The sequence below is a fragment of the Cucurbita maxima genome, unplaced genomic scaffold (genome assembly GCF_002738345.1).
Source record: "Cucurbita maxima cultivar Rimu unplaced genomic scaffold, Cmax_1.0 Cma_Scf00038, whole genome shotgun sequence".
NCBI classification, from domain to species: domain Eukaryota; kingdom Viridiplantae; phylum Streptophyta; class Magnoliopsida; order Cucurbitales; family Cucurbitaceae; genus Cucurbita; species Cucurbita maxima.
In genome coordinates this window covers 1,647,905-1,670,800 of record NW_019272054.1, presented here as the reverse complement: position 1 = coordinate 1,670,800, position 22,896 = coordinate 1,647,905, and the positions used below count along the sequence as shown (strand labels likewise).

The window sequence follows — 22,896 nt, the reverse complement described above, 5'->3', positions numbered from 1 at the left end:
ATCATAATTAAATATTAAATAAGATGTAGTAATTAATATTGTGCATTATTAAATAGTAATGAAAGGAGGTAGAGTTGGGCTGGGCCTGAGGCGGCCCAATGAAACAGTAAGATCCAGTGGAGGGCAATAGAGTCATAGATTTGCCGGGAAAAAAGTTATAGTTTTTACCTAAGATTTGCCGGGAACTCCTTGTTTCTCTCTCTTAGGCTGTCAAAATTCTCTCTCCGTCTCTGTCTATTACAAGCCCCCTTCTCCTTTTCATATGCTTCCTTATTCCCTTTCTCTCTCTCATCACTGTCTTTCTCTCTCTTCCCTCAATTTCATCCAGATCTCTTCCATTGATTCTCCAATGGAAGATCAAGCCCGGACCCCTCAATCATCTGCCAGGGCTTCACCTTCTTCTTCTTCCTCTTCCTCCTCCAATTTGCAGCTCAATTTGCCTCCTTCAATGTCTAGGGCTGCTCACTCACTTGAAACCCTAACTCCATCTCGCCAAATTGGCCGTATGATCAATATCAATCACCATTTGTCTCCATCCAGAGCTATCTACTCTGATAGGTTCATACCAAGTAGATCTGGTTCCAATTTTGCCCTATTTGATATTTCCCCTGTCTCAAATTCCGCTTCCGATGGTCGCGAAGATACTTCTACTGCTTATGCTACGCTTCTTCGAACGGCTTTGTTTGGCCCTGATTCTGGAGTAGTTCCTCCTGCTACTCCTGAGAAGAGAAGCTCCCCAATGTGCCTTCCTAATCATAATATTTTTCGCTATAAAACCGAGACTAGGAGGTCAATGCACTCCCTTTCGCCTTTTGGGTTTGATGATGCGGCTCGTGGGCTTAGTCCTAGCCCTGTTAAGACTCCACGGAAGGTTCCACGATCGCCTTATAAGGTGAATTTCTTACGATGATTTCGGGATTATTGGTCTTTGGATTCTCTAACCATCTTTTTTTCCTTATCTGCATTGTTAGGTCTTGGATGCACCTGCTCTTCAAGATGATTTTTATCTGAATCTTGTTGATTGGTCTTCGCATAATGTGCTTGCTGTTGGGTTGGGTAATTGTGTTTATCTCTGGAATGCGTGCAGTAGTAAGGTAATCCTCTGTCTGCCCTTTGATTTTTCTTTCATCTCTGTGCGTTGATCGATCTGTTATGACCTGATCTCGAGCCTCTTGAGTTGCTTCATTGTATGTCTAAATCTATGTAGCTTATGGATGTCTAGTTATTAAGAACCATTCTATTTGCAGGTCACCAAGTTATGTGACTTGGGAATTGATGACAGTGTGTGTTCAGTGGGCTGGGCACAGCGTGGAACTCATCTTGCTGTTGGCACTAGCAATGGAAAAGTCCAGGTTAGTGGTGATTAGTTTAACTCTATGTATGTTCTTGCATATGAACTTCAATGTGTGTGTGTATGTTTTTTTTTTTTTTTTCCTTCAGCTCTTGTGGAAGTTTAATTTCTTGAGATTTGCATAACTGAGATTCCGATGGATATGATTATGTGCCTGCTTCCAGTGTTGATTAACCCCTGCCCTAATGATCATCTCTCTAGATTTGGGATGCATCACGCTGTAAAAGGGTTAGGACCATGGAGGGTCATCGGTTACGAGTTGGGGCCTTAGCTTGGAGCTCGTCTCTTTTATCATCCGGTAGCCGGGATAAAAGTATCCTTCAACGAGATATTCGAGCTCAGGATGATTTTACTTCTAAACTATCTGGCCATAAATCAGAGGTGAGGCTTACAGACATGTTATTTTCCTCCTGGCTTACACTTAATTACAGGGTCTTATGTTTCCCATTGAATCATTTGGACATGAGTTTGTATTTACTCTTACTGCTTGAATGATTTCTTCTTAGGGGCAATCTGCATTTCTCTTGTTGTTTTCTTTAACCTGTTTCTCAGCCAGAGATTGCAACTGTTCTATTGTAGGTTTGTGGATTGAAATGGTCGTACGATAACCGTGAATTAGCATCAGGCGGAAACGATAACAGAGTATGCTATACTGTTTCCTTCCATCTTTCGTCGCAGCTTTTTTTTCTCTCCTGCCACGATGACTGATATTCGTTATTATCTGCTTTCAGTTATTCGTTTGGAATCAACATTCAACCCAACCAGTACTTAAATTTTATGAGCACACAGCTGCTGTAAAAGCTATAGCATGGTCTCCTCATCTTCATGGACTACTGGCATCAGGGGGCGGAACTGCAGACCGATGCATTCGTTTTTGGAACACAACGACCAATACACATTTAAGCTGCATGGACACTGGAAGTCAGGTAATTAAGTTTCCTCTTTGCTTCTGTAATTCAAGCATGGGTTAGAAGGAATCTTTTAATGCCAAGCTCCACCTGAAGTAATTAAAAAAATTATCTGTTTGAAATGCAGATCAAATGCCGGCATAAATTAATAATTTTTCTCGATTGTTGACTTCTTGCTAATAGTAATATTATTAGGCTGGATGTTCTTGTAATTATATTGCTCCCAATCTGGCATATATGCTGTCTGGTTTCATCAAAATTATACCACTGAGGTTGTTGTTCAAGTGTCTACTATCAAGATTTGTCTTAATCTCGTTATACCTTCTTGATCCTGAGGTTTGGATGTATGATTGAAGAACCTAGTAGGAATACATAAACCTTCTTCGTTTTACGTGACAGGTGTGCAATCTCGCATGGTCTAAGAATGTTAATGAACTTGTTAGTACTCACGGGTTCTCCCAAAACCAGATAATAGTCTGGAGATATCCAACTATGTCTAAGGTCCGTTGTTTTTTTTCCCGTCCTTTCTCAACCATAATCATATTCTGCTATTTCCCAATCTGAATTTAAGTATGCTCTAATGCAGTTGGCAACATTGACCGGCCATACTTTCAGAGTTCTTTATCTTGCCATATCACCTGATGGACAGGTAGCTTATTTACTTGTTTGTACTGTGATCTCGACCTCGACCTCGACCTGGACATTTCTAATTATGTGAAGAAAGAAGATAAATACTTGTTTTTTGATCGAATTCTTTTCCTTTGCAGACCATTGTAACAGGGGCGGGTGATGAAACGCTGAGATTTTGGAACGTCTTCCCATCGCCTAAATCGCAGGTAATAAATCGTCTATTTGCATATGTGATCTGAAATACTTGTGATTTGTTCGAGATCAGATCAAGTTAAGTAAGTTATAGTGAGACAAAATGAAGAGCTGCTACTGAGCTGTCTTGAAAACTTTTAAATGATATACACATGTTTGTCTGACATTATGTTCTTGGGATCCTTATGGAAAGGACTTTCTTGTGTTCCATTTCATTGTCAACTCAAACTCACATCTGGGTTTGAATCATAACGCAGAACACGGACAGTGAAATCGGAGCATCGTTCCTAGGACGAACCACCATCCGTTAACAATCAAAGAACGGTTCGACATGGCAGCTCTTAACACATACCCTTCAACGTTGTTGCACCATATGTTTTTTTGAGGAATAATAATGACAAGGATTTTGTCTGTGGTTTACAAAGATTCAAAGTGAAGAACTTATAACCAAATCTGGTCTGCATTAGCCAAAGCAAAGGTAGATGAGATCTGAGAAAGCTGTAGATGAAAAAGGAAGTGAGGATTTTGTTGTAGTCTTACACGAGGAGGAGATGGATCCCAAATCTCCCTTATTCTCTTCCCCACTTCAATACAAAATATATATATATATCTAGTTAAGTAAATAATTACCCAATATTTTGATTATTACTTCAGTGACTTGTAAATTTAAGTGAGGAGAGATTTTTTATTCATATGATTCATTCATACATATTTGGGGTATAATTCATGTATATATGTATTATTCTTTTCCATTATTGTTTCAAATCTTAAATCTTTTTTTTATGGGATTCATAACTATTTAATATATATATATATATATATATATATATATATATATATATATATATATATATATATTAAATTTTTTAATTTTTGTTCAACTTAAAAGGTTTTACATAATTTTGAAAAATATTTTCTTTTTTCCTTTTTTTTTTTTAATTTTTAAAATGAAGTTTGTAGGTTATATCATACTATGTGAATGGCTAACATGTATCAATGTAGTGCGTTTTAAATGACCCACTTAATTCATTTACTTTAATTCTAGAAGCCTTTTTTGTTTTCTAAATTTTGTTTTTATTTATTATTATTTTGGTTATATAAAAAATAAAATCATATATATGGGGAAAAAAAATAATAATTGTATGAATTTAATTATACGTGAACGAATTAATTTAGAGCTTTTATTAAAATTACCTTTAAAATTCATAATAATTTATAAGGAAAATCACAACCAAGCATTTATATTAATTTTGTATTGGTTGAAGATATTGATGAGGACAGGGTATAAATTAATATATTTTCCAAAAATAAACTAAATCTCCTTCCTAAGTTATCATCATTATCTTCCAATTCAACTAATTAATTTATTATTTATTTTATTTTAAATAAATGACACCAACCAGGCTAAGTGAAGCACTATAAACTCCAAAAACTTGCGTGGCATTTCACGTTTCCATTAAACATTTTCTCTATTTAAAGTTTCAAATAATTAAAAATAATAAATTTATTTTATAATAAAAGATTTATAAAATTGTCGCATTGTCTTGTTGTCGTGTTGGTTGATGTACTTTTGTTGAAGATTTGATAGGAAAAAAATAATAATAATATAATTAGTTCAATAATTCCCTTTTTGATGGGTCCCACATGAATTATTATTATTATTATTATTATTATTATTATTCTGGTATAGGGTTTGAATATTAATATATTTAAAAGCAAAATAAAGAAAAAGAAAAATAGGTAATAGATATAATAATATATGACAAAACCACCAAATAAAGTTGATTTAAAGGATTAATTTGTTTGCATTACTGCTGCCGTCCTTTAAAAGAGTTTCCAATGCTCAATAAATCATTCTTTAAAACAATACAAATATAATAATAATCTTTTTATATGCTTTTTTTATTTTTCTTTACATTAAATAATATTTTTATTCTTATCCAACTCATTTAATTATATTTTTTCTTTGGTTTTAAAAAAAAATTATAAACCCTAATATTAAGTGAAATTTTAGATACTAAAAAAGTTTTTTTTTTTTTTTTTAAATTGTATTTTTGTTTTGTTTTACCTTTTTAAGAAGTGAAATCTCTTATTTGCCCCTGGGTCAAAGACAACACCGAACCTCCGACCCATTTTGGTGGGTGGAAAGAAGCCCAATGGAGTCTTCTGGGCAATGTTTGGGCCACTCCAGACAGCCCAAACTCCATATGGACTGGCTTTGAGTGGGCTCATCTGACTTGAGCCCATCAAGCCCAGTTAAAGTGAGCCCAATTTTATAGTCGACGTGTCAATTAAACTTCAATTCTTAAAAAATACATATATATTTAAAAAAAATCATAAGAAAATACGACACTGTAAATTGAAATTTAACTTTCAATTTTTTTTTTTTCTCATTCTAAATTAAAATACTACTTTAGTGGCGAAATTACAACGATAGACAACGCGCTTTAAACAAGCATGACCATAACACTATGTTTCAACTCCTATCAATTCGTTCATCTTCAACTTCTTCCTCTCGACTATGTTTTCATTCAACTTCTTCCATGATCATTGAACCCAACTCGAGGTTCAGTGGGTTTGGTTGCTCTCTCCGATAAAATATCCGAGATGGTGAATTGATGAACTAACTCAACTCAACCCAATTCATATACCTCTCGAATTCAAATAAAAAAAAATAATAAATTAAAAAGTAATTATTGTAGGCTTCATAATATATATAAACAATTTCTATTCAAATTTAAGACATTCATTAAAGTAAAATAAGCCATAAAAAACATAAACATGAGCCGAACAAGACAGAATCCAACAAGGAACAGATCCTAAATATGCACTTAGTTTCATGTTTATACTTTTCCTCAAAGTATTTAATGAAACATTTTATCAGAAACCATTTTCTGTATTTTTCTTTTTTCTTTTTTCTTTTTTTTTTGTTTTGAAATATAAATTTTTGAGGGTTTTTGTTTGAAAATCTAGAGGAAGCCATTGGTGGTTGTTCTTCTTTCTGGGAGTCCTATGAACAGTTCAGTTTCCACATCCATTATGTCTTGCTCCTTTGATTCTGATCTCTGCTTCGTTTCTCCTTTTTTTGATGATTCTCTTCCAACCTGAAAAACAATTACCATGGTAAAGAACAACCCTTTTATTACTTTTTCTAATTTTTCGAGTAGTTTAATACGAACCTATTAAAAAACGATTAAACCTAATAAAACAACGTTTTTTAGACTTCCAAAGTTAACAAAGATGGAACTAAAAACGTTCTTAAAATAAATTGTTCTACGTAATTTATGATGCAAAATCAAACTGGATAATTTAGGTTAGAGGGGATCCTCCGTAAATGTGAAGGGTAGGTTTTAGAATAAGGAACCGAGGCTATAAGAGTAAGTTAAGTTGAGTGAGCTGCTCTCCAAAAGACTCCTACATTAGAAATTCAAACGACCGAATTTATTTTTTCAATTTTAGTTTTCTCCCGTAGTATAATTTTCACTTTCTAGCTAAATTCGAGAAAAAAAAACTATGGTTAGCTTTTAAAAATAAGTTTGAATTTTAAAAATAAATAATAAAAAAAAATACTCTTATTATTAGCATCACATTTAAAAAAATACTCGTACTTCTAAAAATTAATATTACAAATTTTAGAGATAATCTATAAGATGTTAATAGACAATTTCGCCCATATATTACGGTATGAATTTTTTTTGAACACGTCAGCAAAAATTTTATAGTTATTTTTTAAACATAGCAGTAACACAAATGGTAAAACAGTAAATTAGGGTTAAAAATAATTGACTAATGGAAAGAAAGAAGATTGCATAACCTTCACCTGCAGTGCTGCATTTTCTTCCAGCAACAGTTTCTCCTGTGCCAAATTAAAATTGCAATAAAACTTTTATTATTTTTATTAGATAATAATATAAATAAATAAATAAATTACCTCTTCCTTCAGTTTCATAATTTCTTCCTTCAAAATTTGATACTGAGAATTGACAAAATGCAATTAAATTAAAATCCGACGTGGAACGATTACAGAAAACTCAGCTATGAACATGATGAACTACCTTTCTTGACCTAATCTTGGTTAAGCTTCTTTCAAGCTGTCTTTCGAGCTGCTGCAACTCGTCGATCGAACACGAATCCAACCCACCTCCCAACAGTTTTCTGCATTAGTTCGAGCTTATCGATCTTGAGTTTCATCTCTCGAATGTTTTGATGGATTAGGGTATGTTTGGAAGTGATTCGGAAAGCGTTAAGATCACTCATAAACATGATTTTAATCATTTTGAATGATTGAAGGCATGTTTTGGAGTGATTTTAACGATATCAATTGACATAATCACAAACCTTTTACTAACTTCAAGGTGCTCCAACTTCTTTGTGATGGTAAACGAGTCGAGTTCCTTCTCCAACTTTCAGTCCAAATAAATTCATCAGTTCATATCATAAACATGAAGCCAAAAAGGGAACGTGAACACATTGAGGTATTGTTTTACGAAAAATTATGGGAGGAAACTGCTACAACATGATTAATCGTTGGATCATATCATGAATCTAGACTTGTTATAACAACTTTTGAATACAGATTCACAATACATCGAATGGAGTGAAATTATTAGCCAAATTCCAATAATTTCTCCGTCTCATTCAGAAGAAAAAGATGTCTCGTTAGATAGCTACTCGGGTTTTTATTTTTAATGTTTAAAAATTAGGTTTGTTTTCTTATAATTTCTTTTATGAGTTCCATCTTTCCTAATTAAATATTTGAATTCTTAGCTAAATTTTTAACAGCTCAAGCCCATCGGGACGGTATTAAAACGTGTTTGTTAGGAAGAGGTTTCCGAAAAGTCCAAATCTAAATGGGTTTTAAATGGGATCTTAAAACCTTGTTCCTTTTTGTTTCTGAAAGAATGCAAACGTTTACATATGAACGATAAAAAACAAGCACAATTATCAAGAACCAAATGATTATCCAACGAGACTCAAATATGATACACGTTTATCTTTCACTTTCCCACTTCTAAGCAACACATCAATTTGCAATAAGAAGAAAACCAACCTGCAAATCTTCAACAGCCGTGTTGTTACTCGACATCAAATCTTTGGTCCTGTTCTGATAACGATCAATTGTCTTGTTCATACTGAAACAAACAACAACAACAAAATCAGCTCCACATTTGAACTCGGAAGTTGATATTAAACACATCTTGTTCTTCTTAGGGCATACTCTTTTAGCCTTAGATTATCACAAAGTTTACAACTTTAATCAAACGAACACCAAGATTTCCCATGTTCATCGGGATATGGCCATCAAAGCCATGCGTGGGAATAAATAACCAAAATGGAAAGAAATTTTTATCTTAGATCGATAAAAAGATAGTTTTTTTTCTCATTATTTTTGTTTGTCCCATTGGATTTTGGAGCCAAATGTTCCAAATCATGTCCCTAATAGAGTATAGCTTCCAATTTTGGGATGGCCTAGCATTTCCTTAAATTACAACCTACTAATCTTTTCTTAAAGCAAATTTTTGTTGATCTACAAAGTCCGAGCCTAACCTTGGAGAATGAAAAACGTCCTTTCTTTTAAGGACTAGTAACAGACGTCGAGAAATAAACACGAACATATTCCGTTACAGATTTAGAGAGTAGATCTGGATTAAAGAAATTATTTGAAATAAATTTTGAATGATTATGATTTGACAAGTTCCTAGATTTAACCAAAATCAAATGGGTTTGACATGAAATATGATACTAAGACGTTCTTACTGTACCAAACTGGTACAGTTATCTTCAATTATCGAACAAGAAACAGAATCTATCAAATTAATAAGCCTCAAATCAGTAAGAGAGGCTCCTAATTAGTCTATTGGGGTTAGAGAAATAAGAGAACCATTGTACTGTTATTAGGAATTACGGATCTCTACGATGATATGATATTAACCACTTTGAGCATATCTTCTCGTGTTTTTTGCGAAAAATCTCACTATCTTTTCGTTTGTGAAAGAAGAAGGACGGTGTCCACAATGATTTGAGAACCAAGGGAAATAGACAGTAACCAAAAGGAAATAAAGATGTACAAAAGTTTAATTAGTAACCCAAAAAGGACGATGATTTGAGAGGTTTGATGAGTAAATTTTGAACATTAATGGAGAGTGACTGAAACGGGAAAAAAGAGAGAGAAAAAAAACGTACCTGAAATTGGAAAACTCGTAAAGTTTGCCTCTTGGAGAGAAGATTATAAGGGCAACTTCAGCGTCGCACAGAACTGATAGCTCAAAGGCTTTCTTCAGCAGTCCATTTCTGCGCTTTGAAAACGTGACTTGCCGGCTTGTGGCATTCTCTATGCGCTTCATTTCAGTCTTGCCTCTCACCATTTTTGCCTCAAAGTCGCCTCCTTTATGCACAAAAAGTGTCAGATTTCAACAAAATTTCACTAAAAAAGGAAGGAAAACACCAAAATAATCACAACCCAGATAGCGAAAATGAAAACCCATTTGAAAAAATGGAAGAAAATTGAAGAATTTGCAAGAAAACACACCAAATCAGAGAAGCCCAGATGGAAGAACAGTGAGTGGAGTAAATTTATGGGGTTTTTGGGTGTGGGTTTTCTTGGCAAGAAGAACCCTAGAAATGGCGTATAAATAATAAAAGAAAAAAAAAAGACACGAAATTTAGAAGGAAAGAGAATTTGAAGCAAAGAAGAACCTGATCTCTTTCTTTTTTGGGAAAACTCAGGAAAGAAAATAAGAACTTCCCAAAAAAAGAAACCAAACAGAATAAATACGACCACTTAGAAACCCTTTTTTTTTTTTTTTTGTTGGCTCGTCACATTTGGGTGCACGAGGGTTAGTGTGCTACTAGCTTACGCGGTGACACGTAGTTAAAGTGAAAGACAACCTCTGCTGCCGGTGACCCTTGGAGAGGCAAAGGAGGCGTTTGAAGCTGAGGAGTGAGGACAGCAAACATTCCTGTCGGTTGCCAGTTAAACGGGTGAATGTAAACGGGGGGGAGGGGTAATTTGGGGAATTGACTTGGGTAGTTCTGGGTTGCAGGTAAAATTTGGAGCACTCGTTGGACACCGTAAAAGCTGTTTCGGTTTGGGGGTTTAAAACAAATATTTGTCCGTACGATAAATTTTTTATGGGGTTTATTGTTCCGTACGATTCGCTTCAGACCTGGACCAATCAAATTCACCCACGTCACTCACCGGGAACACCGTCGTCCTCTGTCACGTGGCTCTTCCATATTGATTGGTGCGTCACTTTTTTTTATTTATATTTATATTTTTTTTTAGTCCCAAGTGAATATATCGAGAATAGTTTCCAAAATTTATGAAAACAATTTTAAAATAGAAACCTCCAAATTATATTTTAAAAATTAATAAATAAACATTTTTTATTTATATTATATTTACTTTAATAACACTACTTGCTTATCTTTTATATTTATTTTATTTACTTTATTTCAAATTTAATGAAATGTTTACTTTAAGAAACTCCTATTATATTTCGTAACTATTTTAAATATGCTCAATAAAAAAATCGTAAAAATTTAAAAAATAATCACATAAAATGAATTAAATAAAATTATAACCTATATGTTTTAGTTTATAATAAGTAGGGAAAAATATTCGAAATGATCTAAATTAATTATTTAATAGCTGAATGTTCATGTAATGGGTTGGAATCATTTTTAAATATTATTTGGCATTAAGGAAATTTTATTAATTTTAACCGAAAAAAGTACCAAAACAAAAAGTTAAATATGCATTCACTTTAAACTGAACAAAAAAGTTTGGCCTTTATAGTTTATGACTTTAATAAAGCAAGTTGGTGTTTAAATTTCACAAATCGAATATTTAGAAATTTGTTCTGCTCCTTAAAATTCTTAATTATAACCGATAAATTCTTACCCATATTTTTAATTTTAATTTTATATTTAATATATTATACATAAAACGAGTGCTGACGGTGGCTTCACAGAGGAGTGGATCGTGAGATCCTATATTGATTGTAAAAGGGAACAAAACATTCTTTATAAGAGTATAGAAATTTTTTCCCAGCAGACACGTTTTAAAAAACCTTGAGGATAAGCTCGTAAGAGAAAATTCAAAGAAAACAATATCTACTAGCGGTTAGCTTGAGCTGTTACAACACTTGCTTCGATACTTCTGTTGGTATTGAGTTCATTTTGTTCTGTAATGAAAGATAGAGTTTGTCAACATCCTTCTTATAAGAATGCGTTGTTATTGATCAGATAGATGACTATGTGATAGATACGATGAGGTATCAATCAATCCTTCGAGACTCGATCGTTTAGGTCTTGCTCAATCTTCTAAGGAGCTAGTCGCTTGACTTAGCCAACCTCTTACGTGTTAAGTGTAATCAACCTTTTCTATTATTAGAGTTGGTTTTATAAATTCAATCCAATTCAAATAAATTTAAAATCCCTAATCAATTTATCAAAAAATAATATATATATATAAATAAAAGAAAGTCAATTAAATATTTACATTCATTATTGGATTTAGCTAATTATGAAAAATAAGACGACGGATTTTTATTGGGCCAAAAGAAGATGGGCCAACATTCACTTTTAGCCCAAATCATGGCCTTTTTTTTTTATTTTTTTTTTATAGGTAATTACGTAAATAAGTTTATTTATAACTGATAATTTATATTTTCTAACGTAATTTCTATTATAAAAATGCAAAGGATCTTAATAGATCTAATAATATCTTCAACAAAAATTTATAAAAAGGTTAATATTTAACCCTTAAAAATTATTTATTTATTTATTTACTCAATGATTATATATATAAAAGTGGGATGTGACTAAGCAGGTCAAAAAAAATATAATTTTCATCGTCAACCTTGTTAATCGGATTGAGACAAGGAATATAATCTTCATCCCCAATCTCGTTAAGCTAGCGCTCTTCCCTATCTCCCGTCTCCATTCTCTAGAGACTTCTCACTCTGTTTGGGGTGAGTTCTCGCAGGGTGTCACGGTTAGCTTGTCCAAGACGTTGCCTGTGGCCGCATTTCAAATGTCCTGGTCGTGTTTGTCAAGGATGTGTTTTCCATAGTTGAATGTCCGTTCCAAACTTCTTTTAACTTGCTTTCACGTATAGTTAGATCTTTACCATTATTATTGTCATGTCAATATGCTGATCTTAAACCTCAAAAATAAAAATTAAAAATTAAAAAGAAAATTATATTATAGAAAAATTGCACAATATTTATGTAAATAAATTAAGTTGAGATTTCAACTTTGTTTTGTTTTTTTATTGAATTTATTATTTTTTAAATTATCCACTAAACCCACTATAATTTTTTATTTTATTTTTTAAAATCCCAAAATATAATATTAATAGTTACTTATTATGAAATTGAATATATTTTATTTTATTTAAAGATTTATGTTGTACTGATACCACGAGAATCTTGAAATTTGTCTCTTTTTATTTTAAATATTTGTTGAAAAATGGGACTACCTACTTCAACTGCATTTAGATTACATCATCGATGCATGTTGGGTTTGAATTATAATGTTTAACCTACTCCATATACTAATATCGATATTTCTTTATTAACAAATTGAATTTTTGATCTTTCGATAAAGGCATAATTAAACTCGTGCTCTACAACATGACTAATAGGTTTTTTTTATGCTCAATTTAATGAAGAATTTTAGACCGATTGTGGACAAAATTAAGGATAATACAAAGGAAAAATGGGTCCAACGCTATTAAGCTTGAAAACAACAGAAACTCGGGTTTTTAGAATATGATTCGAGAACGAATGTAGTCTGAAAAGGAGGGAAGACCAAAATCTCAATTGCCCACCCCGAAAGTCTTCCGATGAGGTGGGCTTTGGCTTAGGAGTCCTTTGGTTAGCTTAATTGAACTTCAAACCAATTTTAGGGGCAAACGGAAAATCTAGGTCAACCCTCGTGAAGATGTGTTATTTTGGCGTTGTGAAAGTCAAGTTTTTATCTCGTTGTATACATATTTGTTATATACGTAAAATTTTGATCTAAGCTAATTTCAGCATGTGTGTTGGCAAAGTAAAGTGGAGCTGAATCAAGGAACAACATCTTCAATCCCGTACCTACCCTAAATTTATATATATATATATATATATAAAGTTAACATAGAAACTATCATATATTAATGTGACACTTAGATGTACCAGGTCGTAATACCATATGGTTTATTAACTATACAAAAATAAAAGAATTTTAAATGGTAACAAAATAATTAAAATACAATGTTATATTTTAACTATACATTATTCAACAAAATTGTTGCATAACAACTTGATTGGATATCTTTTAAATTTATTAATACTAACTTTTACCATTGTATTTTTTCAACTGTATCTCAACACTTTCACGATCATCTTCAGGTGAACTCAATCCTCATATTCATTTTTCACTCATTATTGCAACTTCGCCGAATCTTAGGCGAGGTTTGTCTTTGCAACTGAACATCGCTCGTATGGAATCCAAGCTTGTTCGACCACAAACATAGTCGCGTGTGCATGTTTAATCATCTGCGACACAAACAATTTGCTTGTACACTAGGCAAAGTCATTCAACTCAACTTTATCTCTACTTAGGGCAAAAGTCTCTCAATGCAGCGTCACATCCAACATCATCTAAGTTTCCAATTAACACGAAGGTTTGATGTCATCCCAAGTCATGGGGTGTCGGTGGCCATTGTAGCCTACTTGGTCATGTCATCGAACACGAACTTATATGTCGTTCATCTCATTGGAAAATTCTGAACATATATTCACCCGAGTTCTATCGATGCATTAGCAATACTCGATAGCGGGTGCTGACCATTAAAAAAAAATAAAAAAATTAAGTAACGTGCAGTTAAACCAAAATTTATTATTTAACGCGTTATAAATATATTTTTATTGGAAAAAGGAGAAAAATAAGAAAAGTAAAAAGAAATAAAAAAATTAATAATAATAATAATAAAAAATAAACCCGGGTGGTCGTTGCCGTCCCACACGCCCATTGCAATTAACAATCTGAAATCCTTCTGTCATCTATTGTACATTTCTTTCTTCTTTTATCATTTCTGGGCGTAAAAGACTGTGAGAGCGAACGGGACTGCAATTCCTAAGAGATTATCGGCCATGGCGTCGCCCTCTTCCTCTGACGAACCTCCAAATCAATCACAGGAACAGCAGCAACCGCCAGTGAAGGAGAAGGAAAAAGAGTGCGTGTATAAGACCAAAGCTGTTCAATTTCTGGGCCGCCCTACGCCTATTGTCCTCCAGAACGATAATGGCCCTTGCCCTCTCCTCGCCATATGTAATCATCTCTCTCTATCTTTCTTTAACTTCCGCATCTTAGGGTTTCACTTCTTGATTGCTATCTTTTTCTGCTGCCGCTACATTTTTGCTTGCTTTATGTGAAAGTTTTCGGATGCCCGGAGTTGATTTAGTTCTGCGGCGGATGGTTTTTCTTGGATCAGTTGCATTTGGAATTGGATTCTTTTTTTCTGTCATTCCTTTGTGCTTTTCTGATCGCTGGATGTTCTTGTGCTCTAATGAGTCCGTCTCCTCCAATGCTAAATAGTCTTTAGAGATCATGTCTTTCTCAGGGACGATCGAACACTCACTCGCCTATAGTAGGATTGCTTTTAATTCCATTCACTCTGCCTACTAGTTTATTCATTATTTATATATTGAATAATAATAGCCATTTTTAGGGTTTATTACTCTTACTCTCTTCCCCTCCCTGATAGGCTTTAATTCGTGTATTTTGAGATTTTTTTTTTAATGTTATAAAGGAAGCGAAAGAATATGAGCATTTTTTGAAAAGATATAATATATATTTTTGATTCATCAGAAATAGCAATCTAGTAAGGTTAGATTTGTTATTAGCTTCACTTTGAAATTAAGACCTCAGGATACCATATGAAAACATACCATTGTAGATTAGATTTTTATTATCTGTACATACAAATATTGGAATTCGCTCAGAACTTACTATGAATTCAAAATATTTAAAGTTGAAATGTAAAGGGCATAAACTTGAGGGCAAATGGTTTATATTTTCGATACCTTAATGTTCTCTTGGTTGCTCATTTGCAACTAATGCACACACAATGAGGCTCGTTCTATCAAATTCTGACTGCTAATTTCATCCAAATCAGTCCAACTGCTTCTTAACAGTGTTGAAGAATCACAAAATGAAGAGAAAGCCATTGGGACTTTCTCTCATTAATTATGATGAGATGTACATTGCAGCCATGTCTATAGCCTGAGGAAAGACCCCACTCACTTCTCTTTCAGTGTAACATACTACGAATTACAACTCTAGTAACAAATAACAACGTTGAAACTGAAAAATACTATCTTAACAGTTTAATATTAAACAAAACAATGAACTAATAACACCCAGCGGTCGGTAGATGTTGGAATCCATTATGTTCTGTTTTGAACTTCCAATTGACGGTCTTCTCAAATCTCATCATAGAATGTTCTTTTGTTCAAACATTCTGAATGAAGAATTTTTACTCGTGCATTTGTAGAATTTATTGGCAGGAGAACAAGAAGCTGTCTCAATGACCCTGGAATCTCTAAAAAAATAAAGAACTTTTTTCATAAATGATAAATTATGCATTAAAATATTGTATATGCGGTGTCTGGCCTATCAGAATATTGTGCACATCTTTTATGTTGGATTTTGTTGTTTTGCTATTTTCTTGGAAGTATTAGAAGCAATAGTTACGAAAATTTCAATGTTTTTAGCTAGCTTAATATTGATGAAAACTAAAAGGAACAAGTTTCATGCAATATTCAGGCAACCAAGGAGACTCATTCTATAAAGATTCTTTTATTTTATTATTATTTGGTTTCTTTTGTAGTTCTTTTCTGTTAGACTAGCAAAAGTCCATCGTTGGTTCTTCATGTTGGAGTTGTTGCAGGTAATGTTCTCTTGTTGCGGAACAACTTAAATTTGGGTCCAGATGCAACAGAAGTGTCGCAGGAGAAATTGTTATCTCTGGTTGCTGAACGGTTGATTGATTCAAATAGTAATGTTGATGTAAATAATTTTCTTCTGCATACTTTATGAAAATTTTCTCCCACCCCGATTACGCCTTATTTGGTTCTTAGATAGTCTCTTGTTGGGTAACAGAACAAAGATGCTGGTTTTGTTGAGAATCAACAACAGAACATTGCTGATGCCATTGATCTGCTGCCACGGCTAGCAACAGGGATAGATGTAAATATTAAGTTTAGGAGGTAGTATAGGCGTTAATTCTCTCCTAGTCTTTTTGTTTTTGTCTCCCTTTTCTGAACTAAGTTTAATGTTGCACTTGCAGGATTGATGATTTTGAATTCACTCCAGAATGTGCCATTTTTGACTTGTTGGATATTCCTCTGTATCATGGTTGGATTGTTGATTCTCAGGTTCTTATATACTTTCTTTCTAATTACTAAGATAAATTTAATTAACAATACTATATAGTTTCTTGTGCTCTTTTTTGGTTTTCATCCCTATTGCTGAGTTGTAGGCTTGTGGCTTTATCAATGTCTTTTTTTTTTCTTTTAACGAGAAATGAAAAAAAAAAAAAAAAATCCAAAAAAAGTGAGACTGCATTGACCCAAAGTACTTGAGAGCGAAGGCAAGGAAAGACCAAACCAAGTTGAAGGATGTTACTTTTGGCATCCAAAGAAAAAATCCACAGCAAGCTGCAAATGCTGAAAATTTTGAACCAAAAAGTCAAAAGAAAACGAGCATTCAAAGAATAGATGATTAAGAAACATGTAAAGGAAGCATTTCTTGGATTAAGGTAGACCAAGATATAAGAATGGCAGAGATTCAATGGAGAATTAAGGATTGTGAATGTAGCCTCAAATCCATTGAATCCATTTCATGCCGAAACACTTTAATTTCGTTACTTCAAGAAAGTCCCAATCAACCAAAATAAAAACATTTTTCAATGTCAGGCTTTGAAATCCAAGCTTTTTGCATCTTAACCCTATAACTACTCCAAAACTCCATTGGCTGTTAATTGGGATCCAAGATTTTCCTACCTCAATAAAAGCACTTTAAGAAACTGATATGATTGAAGGCAATCAGTAACCTTAGGTAGGACCTTCTTAACTGGTGATGTTAAACTAATGGGATGAAAACTCTAATCGAAGAAAGGAACTTTTTTATTCTGAATTAAACAAATAAATTTCCCTCTTAAACAAAATTTCACATGACCATTGGTGTAAAATTCCTTGAAAAGTCTAGAAAAATTCCCTTTCTAACAAATTTCATAATTTAATAAAGAATTCAATGGTAACCACCCTGAGTTGACCTAGTGGTCAAGAAGGGTCATGCAAAATAAAGAGCTTAGAGGGAATGAGTTCAAGACATGGTGACCACTTACCTAAGATTGAACAATATATGAGTTACTACGGAAACTAAATGCAGTAAGGTTAGAGGCTGTCCTGTTTAGATGTGCACAAGCTGGTCTGGACATTCATGGTTATAAAAAGGAAAATAATTCAATGGTAAATCTATCAAAAACCAGGGCTTTATTTAATTATTTTTTCCAGACCTTTAATAGCTTTTTATATTTCTTCATCAGAGAAAGGAGTTATTAACAAACCGTTTTCTGCTTCTGAAATAACATCCCAGTGAGATACTGGGGGATGAATCTAGCTTGATGTATACAGAAGAGAAAAAACTAGTAATCTCAGCTTCAATTGAACTAAAAGGCATAAATGAATTACCATTTGCTGAGTGGAGCTCTGAAATCAGGAGCTTTTTTTTTTTTTTTTTTTTTTTTTTTTTTTTTTTTTTTTTTTTTTTTTTTTTTTTTTTTTTTTTTTTTTTTTTTTTTCTCACAGCCAAAAAACTGTGGTAAAAACCAGTGTTCTCGTTTCCAGATTTTAACCACTGCAACTTACTTTTTTGAATCAAATTTCTTTCTTCCTTCAAATAGTGGTCCATCACTCGCCTTTTGTTAAAGAACAAGAACTACTCTCTTGAGAAGAAAGAAACCCTGATTCTGATTTCTTACCAAGCAAATCAATTTACGCAAGCAGATTTTTTTCTACAACATTTCTCTTTACTTGATCAGCCTTGGGGGGTACTATTTAAAAAATAGAAATGCGGGATTATGAAGGCTTGGTGGTAGCCTTCAGGGTTCTCCGTCACTTGGATTCTCTGAACTTGACCACTAAAGAACTATGATGGATACACCATGTCTATGATCTAGCTTTTTATTTCTTGATATGGAACCACCATATAACTTGTTGGCAGTTGGCACAAAGACATGTTTGTTACCATTTTTAAAACTCAAATATATGTTTTGAAAATCTTTTCAGACACTTTATTGATAGTGGGAGTAGAGCAGTCTGCTATCTTTAGCCAGCCATTTGGATTACCTTTTCATTTAGCACCCCCTGCCCCCAATTGTTTCATCCTAGTCCTTTCTGCGTGTAGGATCATGATACAGCTAATGCAATTGGTTCCAAGTCCTACAACGCTATTATGGAGGAGCTCGTTGCTCTGGAAACACAACACATGGAGGGTCAGTGTACAAACAATCCTGAAGATGACTGTATTGATTTTGTAGCTGCAACAACAGCAACACTTGGAGTACCATCTCCAAGTCTTTCAAAAGCTCGATCTTTTGATGAATCACCTCGTTCAGTCTTTGATGAGCAACAAATGAGAAAAGGGGATCTTGAAGAAGAGGCAGAGTTATTGAGAGCCTTGAAGTTGTCTGAATCTGAAACACCAATCTTAATGAGTAATCATGGTGTTGCCAACGCTGAGGGGGATACTACCTCCACTAAATTGGATGAGGAGCTATCTCCTGAAAAGGTTTCAGTCATAGATTCTGTGGTGAAGACCGTAGCAAAAGACACCTGTGCTGCAGACAATAATCTTAGCCAGCAGTCAGATTCATCCATTGCAGATTCTTGCAAAATTTCATTGAGCAAGACTGATGAAGATGTGTTCCCTATTTCCAATGCAACGGAGCTAGTAAGCTCTTCACCGTTGACGACTGATGCGGGAAAGCACCTTGATCAGACTGTTGAGTCTGAAGGGCATAAGATTTGCCCTGACTTGCTGGAGAAGGACAATCATGAAACATTGACTGAGTCTGTCACCAGTTCTGGAAGAGAGGGTGCCTTGGTGAATGATAGTCCTGAGGATATTTCTCACATGAACGATAAAAGTGCTTTTTCAGCTGCTTTTGAAACAGTTGACCATAGACCGGTTGATAAGGAAGGCCCAATTGAACTTTCTGGCCTGTCTCCATCTGTTACTTGTACAGATTCAGCAGGTGGTAAAATTCAATGTATTGATGTACCTGAAGGTTTGACTTCAATTGTTGGTAGCGAGCCCATATATGAAGGAGAGGAATGTATATTGGATCCTGGAAGTTCAGTTCTTGAAGTTCGAGAGCCTGTATATGAAGGCGAAGTAGTTATTGCAGAACAAGGTTGTGGAAGCTCTGTAAATTTCTGTAGTCCACCGTCAAAGGATGAAATTAGTCCAAAACAAGGTAGAAGTGATTTATACCAGTTAATGATCCTTCCACTTACCAATATTATATTTATGCCTTTATACTCATCAGGGAGAAATTTCTTCTTAATTGTTATCAGGGGAGCTGATTAGGAATTTTTTGAAGAATAATGCTAGTCAGTTAACTTTTTACGGGTTGGTTCCTGCTTGTCATTCTCAATTTCATTGCTGGGCATTTTTTTGTTTAATTACATTGTTATCGTACAGTTCCTCCATAGTTATTATTATTGCTTTTGCAGCCTTTTCTGTTTACAAGATGGCCTTAAAGAGCGTGAGCTTTGTGTTTTTTTCCGTAATAATCACTTCAGCACCATGTTTAAGGTCAGCAAGAATTTAAATTGTATAATTTTTTTTTCCGGCTCCTAGGGCTGTTGGCTTACAGTTACTAATATGAAAATGGTGGGTTCAGCTTTTACATATAGCTGACCCCGTACTTTTAGTTGAACAATCGATACCAATTTTGTCTCATCACATCTTCAGCTTGATGGCCAGCTTTATCTTTTAGCTACAGACCAAGGTTACATTCATCAACCTGATTTGGTGTGGGAAAAGCTAAATGAGGTAAATCTACGCAGTGAACTTTCTACATGGCATAAATAACTTGGGGCATTTTGCTTCGTTAAAAGAGTAATAACAATAAATTTTAAATGAAAATGAAAACGAAGTAGACATGGAAGCTATAATGATAGTTTAATGATTTGAAAACGTCCTTCGCATGTTCACCTTGATATTTCTCTTAGCTATTTCAAACACTAATCAGGCCCCGCAATTGTACTAATGAACCTTACTTTGACTCAGTTTGTTGATTATTCTATCCAACGTGTCACATCAAATATTTTGCAGGTAAATGGAGACACTTTGTTTATGACGAGCAATTTCAAAGAATTCAAAGTAGAAAGTCATTCAAATGAGTCTTGGGATGAACAGAATGCTTTGACAAGCACAGCGGTTTGTGTTTAAAATATTCTAACAATTTTTTACTGCTCCAACCTTTTTTCTTCAGTAATTTACTGAGATTATTTTGTACATGCTACAGGACTATCTTGCTAGTATTGATGCTGCGAAACATGCCGGATTGGATTTTAAGTAACTTCCTATCTCGTTACTTGTAGTATTATTTACTCTTCTCACAAAAAACATGTGAATTAATGCTAGGGAAGTATAACTTTTTTTTTAATATGAAATTTTGTTTGTGTAGCCCTTCCTGATAATCTTTCAGTGCATATTTTCTTGTGTTTGTGTTTCTTCGGATTAGGTGGTCTTAATCTTTCAGGGAACTAATCAATTAAAGGTTTTCTCCGCCTAATCTTTGTTATGTGTGATTTCATTCCTGAACTGTATAATAGTTTGGTTGGCTAGAAATTCTAGTTTCGCCAATATTTAAAAGTGGAATTGGATTTTATAAGAAAAAGAATGCCGAATGTTCTTTTCAGTGAAAAAACATTCACCATAGTGTTTTAGAAATTCACTTGAAACTCCAAGTACATGCCAGATCCCGTCAGTTGTTAATTAAGAAATTTGACGCATATGATTTACAGACTAGGATTACTGCTGAATGATCATACTGAAATTAAAATTTTTTGCTTTCATTTTTGTTGCAGTTCTGACCTACAATTAGCAATAGCCCTGCAACAGCAGGAGTTTGAACAACAACCACAGCGACAAAATGTGCAGCAGCCATCTTCAGGCGGCAGTTCAACACTGGTTGTGGGTCCTCAGGTAGAGTTTGCTTATGCTTCTACTTTATCTTCATGCCATAGATTCTCAGCATCCATTTTTTATTTTTTATGGCATATTTCATCCGGACCTGGTCACTTATGATTTCCATAGTTGTGATCTTGAAGGAAACTAGCAAAAAGACGTGCCCCCGATTAAAAATCTTACAAGTTTAGTTGAACTTTCAAAAATTGGTGTATAATAAGTCTCTAAAATTTAAGAAATATTTAGTTGGTCTCTAAACTTTTAAACTTCATCAAGTCCTTCAACTTTCTTAAGTTAGCTAAGTTGTAAAATAGAATACCCTATTCTTTTAAAAGTTGCAATATTATTTTTTTCCTTTTATAAATGTTTCAAAGCCACCATTTGAGTAGAAATCCGTTAGATTGTTAGACGAAAATTGAGACGGATGGTGGTGATCTAGAATGAAAATTGAGACCTAAACACCACCAAACCTGTTTCAAGTCCCAAATTTAATCCAAAATTTTAAAGACTTCTACTCCTTGATCTCCACAACAACAAAGAACTTGAGAGAAATGTACTGTTCTATTGGAAATCAACAATGTCAACAATGTTCACCGTATAATATCATCAGCCAAACAGTTCAAAAACGCAAGGAAAAGCTGAAGAACAACAAAATACTCCTGGGTCCGGCTATTCAAGAGAGCCGGTTCCTCTCCTCTCAAAAAGCAATCAGCCACTTCAAAATTCACGTACCTGTAGCTAGCTTCCCAAATCCCTACATAAACCCACATTTTGGTCCCTACCTTTTTGTAAGCGCTCAGCCACTCATCCCATTAACCAGCTGTATCATGTAAATTTCCCCCTTTTCCCTTCGTTGCACATGTCTGTATAATTGGAGGCCTCAAGGGTAATATTATAATTTTCTAAAAAAATATTTATTTTTTAAATGAAGGACGAAGTTCGAAAATTAGAAAAATCTATTAGATACTTTTTATGTTTGAGAACTTTATTAGACAATTGAAAGTTCAATGATAAGATAACTTACAAAATGAAATTGTCAATCTAATTCAATTTATTTTTCTATTATTTAATTTTTCATTAGTAAAAAGAAAAGGCATATTTCGTTTAGGTCTTGCATCTACTTGCACCATATATTGCAACATTCTTGCTCGGAAGTTTTCTTTAGGTTTTTAGTCTTCTCAAAATTTTGTAGAACCCGCCCCATTTCCATCTCCATTTCCCCATTTACTTCAAAAAAAAAAGAAAAGAAAAAAAGCAATTGTATCTGAGAGTCGTTTTGCAGGTGCCTGTAACCAGTGGCAAAACCCCGCCATCTTCTTCGTCAAGGACTGACACGAAATCGAAGGAGAAGTGCAGTGTGATGTGAATTTTGCTTTGCAGATTCCGTAGGAAATCATTTATATTTTGTTCCCTGTAAATGGTTTGTTGCCTTCTCAATTGAACCGCATGCTGTTGACTAACCTAATTCCTTACGACTGTTTGGATGCAGTTTCCATTTTGTACATAAAGGAGTATATATCCCATTCCCCCATTTCTGTAGGCTCATAATATCTTTTCTTCTGG

General features: G+C 33.9%; 3 protein-coding genes across 6 annotated transcripts in view; 2 read left to right on the top strand and 1 right to left on the bottom strand.

The window, feature by feature from the left end:
• Positions 1 to 190: 190 nt before the first annotated feature.
• LOC111468946 (protein FIZZY-RELATED 2-like) lies at positions 191 to 3,801 on the top strand. The gene is made up of 10 exons (XM_023114113.1): positions 191 to 892; positions 972 to 1,094; positions 1,248 to 1,352; positions 1,553 to 1,732; positions 1,931 to 1,993; positions 2,083 to 2,277; positions 2,659 to 2,760; positions 2,846 to 2,908; positions 3,027 to 3,095; positions 3,339 to 3,801. The coding sequence occupies exons 1-10, from the start codon at positions 263 to 265 to the stop codon at positions 3,390 to 3,392; spliced, it is 1,584 nt and encodes a 527-aa protein (XP_022969881.1). The 5' UTR covers positions 191 to 262; the 3' UTR covers positions 3,393 to 3,801.
• Positions 3,802 to 5,879: 2,078 nt separating this feature from the next.
• On the bottom strand, positions 5,880 to 9,816 carry LOC111469153 (agamous-like MADS-box protein AGL19). 4 transcript variants are annotated; one of them, XM_023114413.1, is made up of 9 exons: positions 9,778 to 9,810; positions 9,611 to 9,696; positions 9,265 to 9,466; positions 8,132 to 8,213; positions 7,420 to 7,484; positions 7,137 to 7,236; positions 7,013 to 7,054; positions 6,896 to 6,937; positions 5,880 to 6,185 (listed from the first exon to the last, which is right to left on the bottom strand). In XM_023114413.1, exons 3-9 carry the CDS (start codon positions 9,444 to 9,446, stop codon positions 6,051 to 6,053), a joined length of 648 nt encoding a protein of 215 aa, XP_022970181.1. In that variant the 5' UTR covers positions 9,447 to 9,466; positions 9,611 to 9,696; positions 9,778 to 9,810; the 3' UTR covers positions 5,880 to 6,050. The 4 variants fall into 4 exon arrangements, with proteins under 4 accessions (XP_022970181.1, XP_022970182.1, XP_022970180.1 ...); XM_023114414.1 differs by lacking the exon at positions 9,611 to 9,696 and having other exon boundaries at positions 9,778 to 9,816; XM_023114412.1 differs by lacking the exon at positions 9,778 to 9,810 and having other exon boundaries at positions 9,611 to 9,771.
• Positions 9,817 to 14,086: 4,270 nt separating this feature from the next.
• LOC111468978 (ubiquitin carboxyl-terminal hydrolase MINDY-1-like) overlaps positions 14,087 to 22,896 on the top strand; it is an 8,922-nt gene continuing 112 nt past the window's right edge. The window contains exons 1-12 of the mRNA XM_023114157.1: positions 14,087 to 14,400; positions 16,022 to 16,140; positions 16,234 to 16,340; positions 16,421 to 16,508; positions 18,541 to 19,612; positions 19,713 to 19,767; positions 19,872 to 19,953; positions 20,113 to 20,193; positions 20,476 to 20,580; positions 20,669 to 20,718; positions 21,234 to 21,351; positions 22,616 to 22,896. The exon at positions 22,616 to 22,896 is cut by the window's right edge and continues 112 nt beyond it. Of these exons, the coding sequence (XP_022969925.1) occupies positions 14,223 to 14,400; positions 16,022 to 16,140; positions 16,234 to 16,340; positions 16,421 to 16,508; positions 18,541 to 19,612; positions 19,713 to 19,767; positions 19,872 to 19,953; positions 20,113 to 20,193; positions 20,476 to 20,580; positions 20,669 to 20,718; positions 21,234 to 21,351; positions 22,616 to 22,699 (2,139 nt within the window). The 5' untranslated portion in view covers positions 14,087 to 14,222 and the 3' untranslated portion in view covers positions 22,700 to 22,896. The remainder of the gene's footprint in view (positions 14,401 to 16,021; positions 16,141 to 16,233; positions 16,341 to 16,420; positions 16,509 to 18,540; positions 19,613 to 19,712; positions 19,768 to 19,871; positions 19,954 to 20,112; positions 20,194 to 20,475; positions 20,581 to 20,668; positions 20,719 to 21,233; positions 21,352 to 22,615) is intronic.

Coding starts and splice junctions, on each gene's coding strand:
- LOC111468946 (XM_023114113.1), top strand. CDS start 263: ATGCTTCCTTATTCCCTTTCTCTCTCTCATCACTGTCTTTCTCTCTCT. Junction 1,353..1,552: donor CTAGCAATGGAAAAGTCCAG/GTTAGTGGTGAT, acceptor TCATCTCTCTAG/ATTTGGGATGCATCACGCTG. Junction 3,096..3,338: donor TCCCATCGCCTAAATCGCAG/GTAATAAATCGT, acceptor ATCATAACGCAG/AACACGGACAGTGAAATCGG.
- LOC111469153 (XM_023114414.1), bottom strand. CDS start 9,446: ATGGTGAGAGGCAAGACTGAAATGAAGCGCATAGAGAATGCCACAAGC. Junction 7,237..7,419: donor CACCTTGAAGTTAGTAAAAG/GTTTGTGATTAT, acceptor GAACTAATGCAG/AAAACTGTTGGGAGGTGGGT. Junction 6,938..7,012: donor TTATGAAACTGAAGGAAGAG/GTAATTTATTTA, acceptor AATTTGGCACAG/GAGAAACTGTTGCTGGAAGA.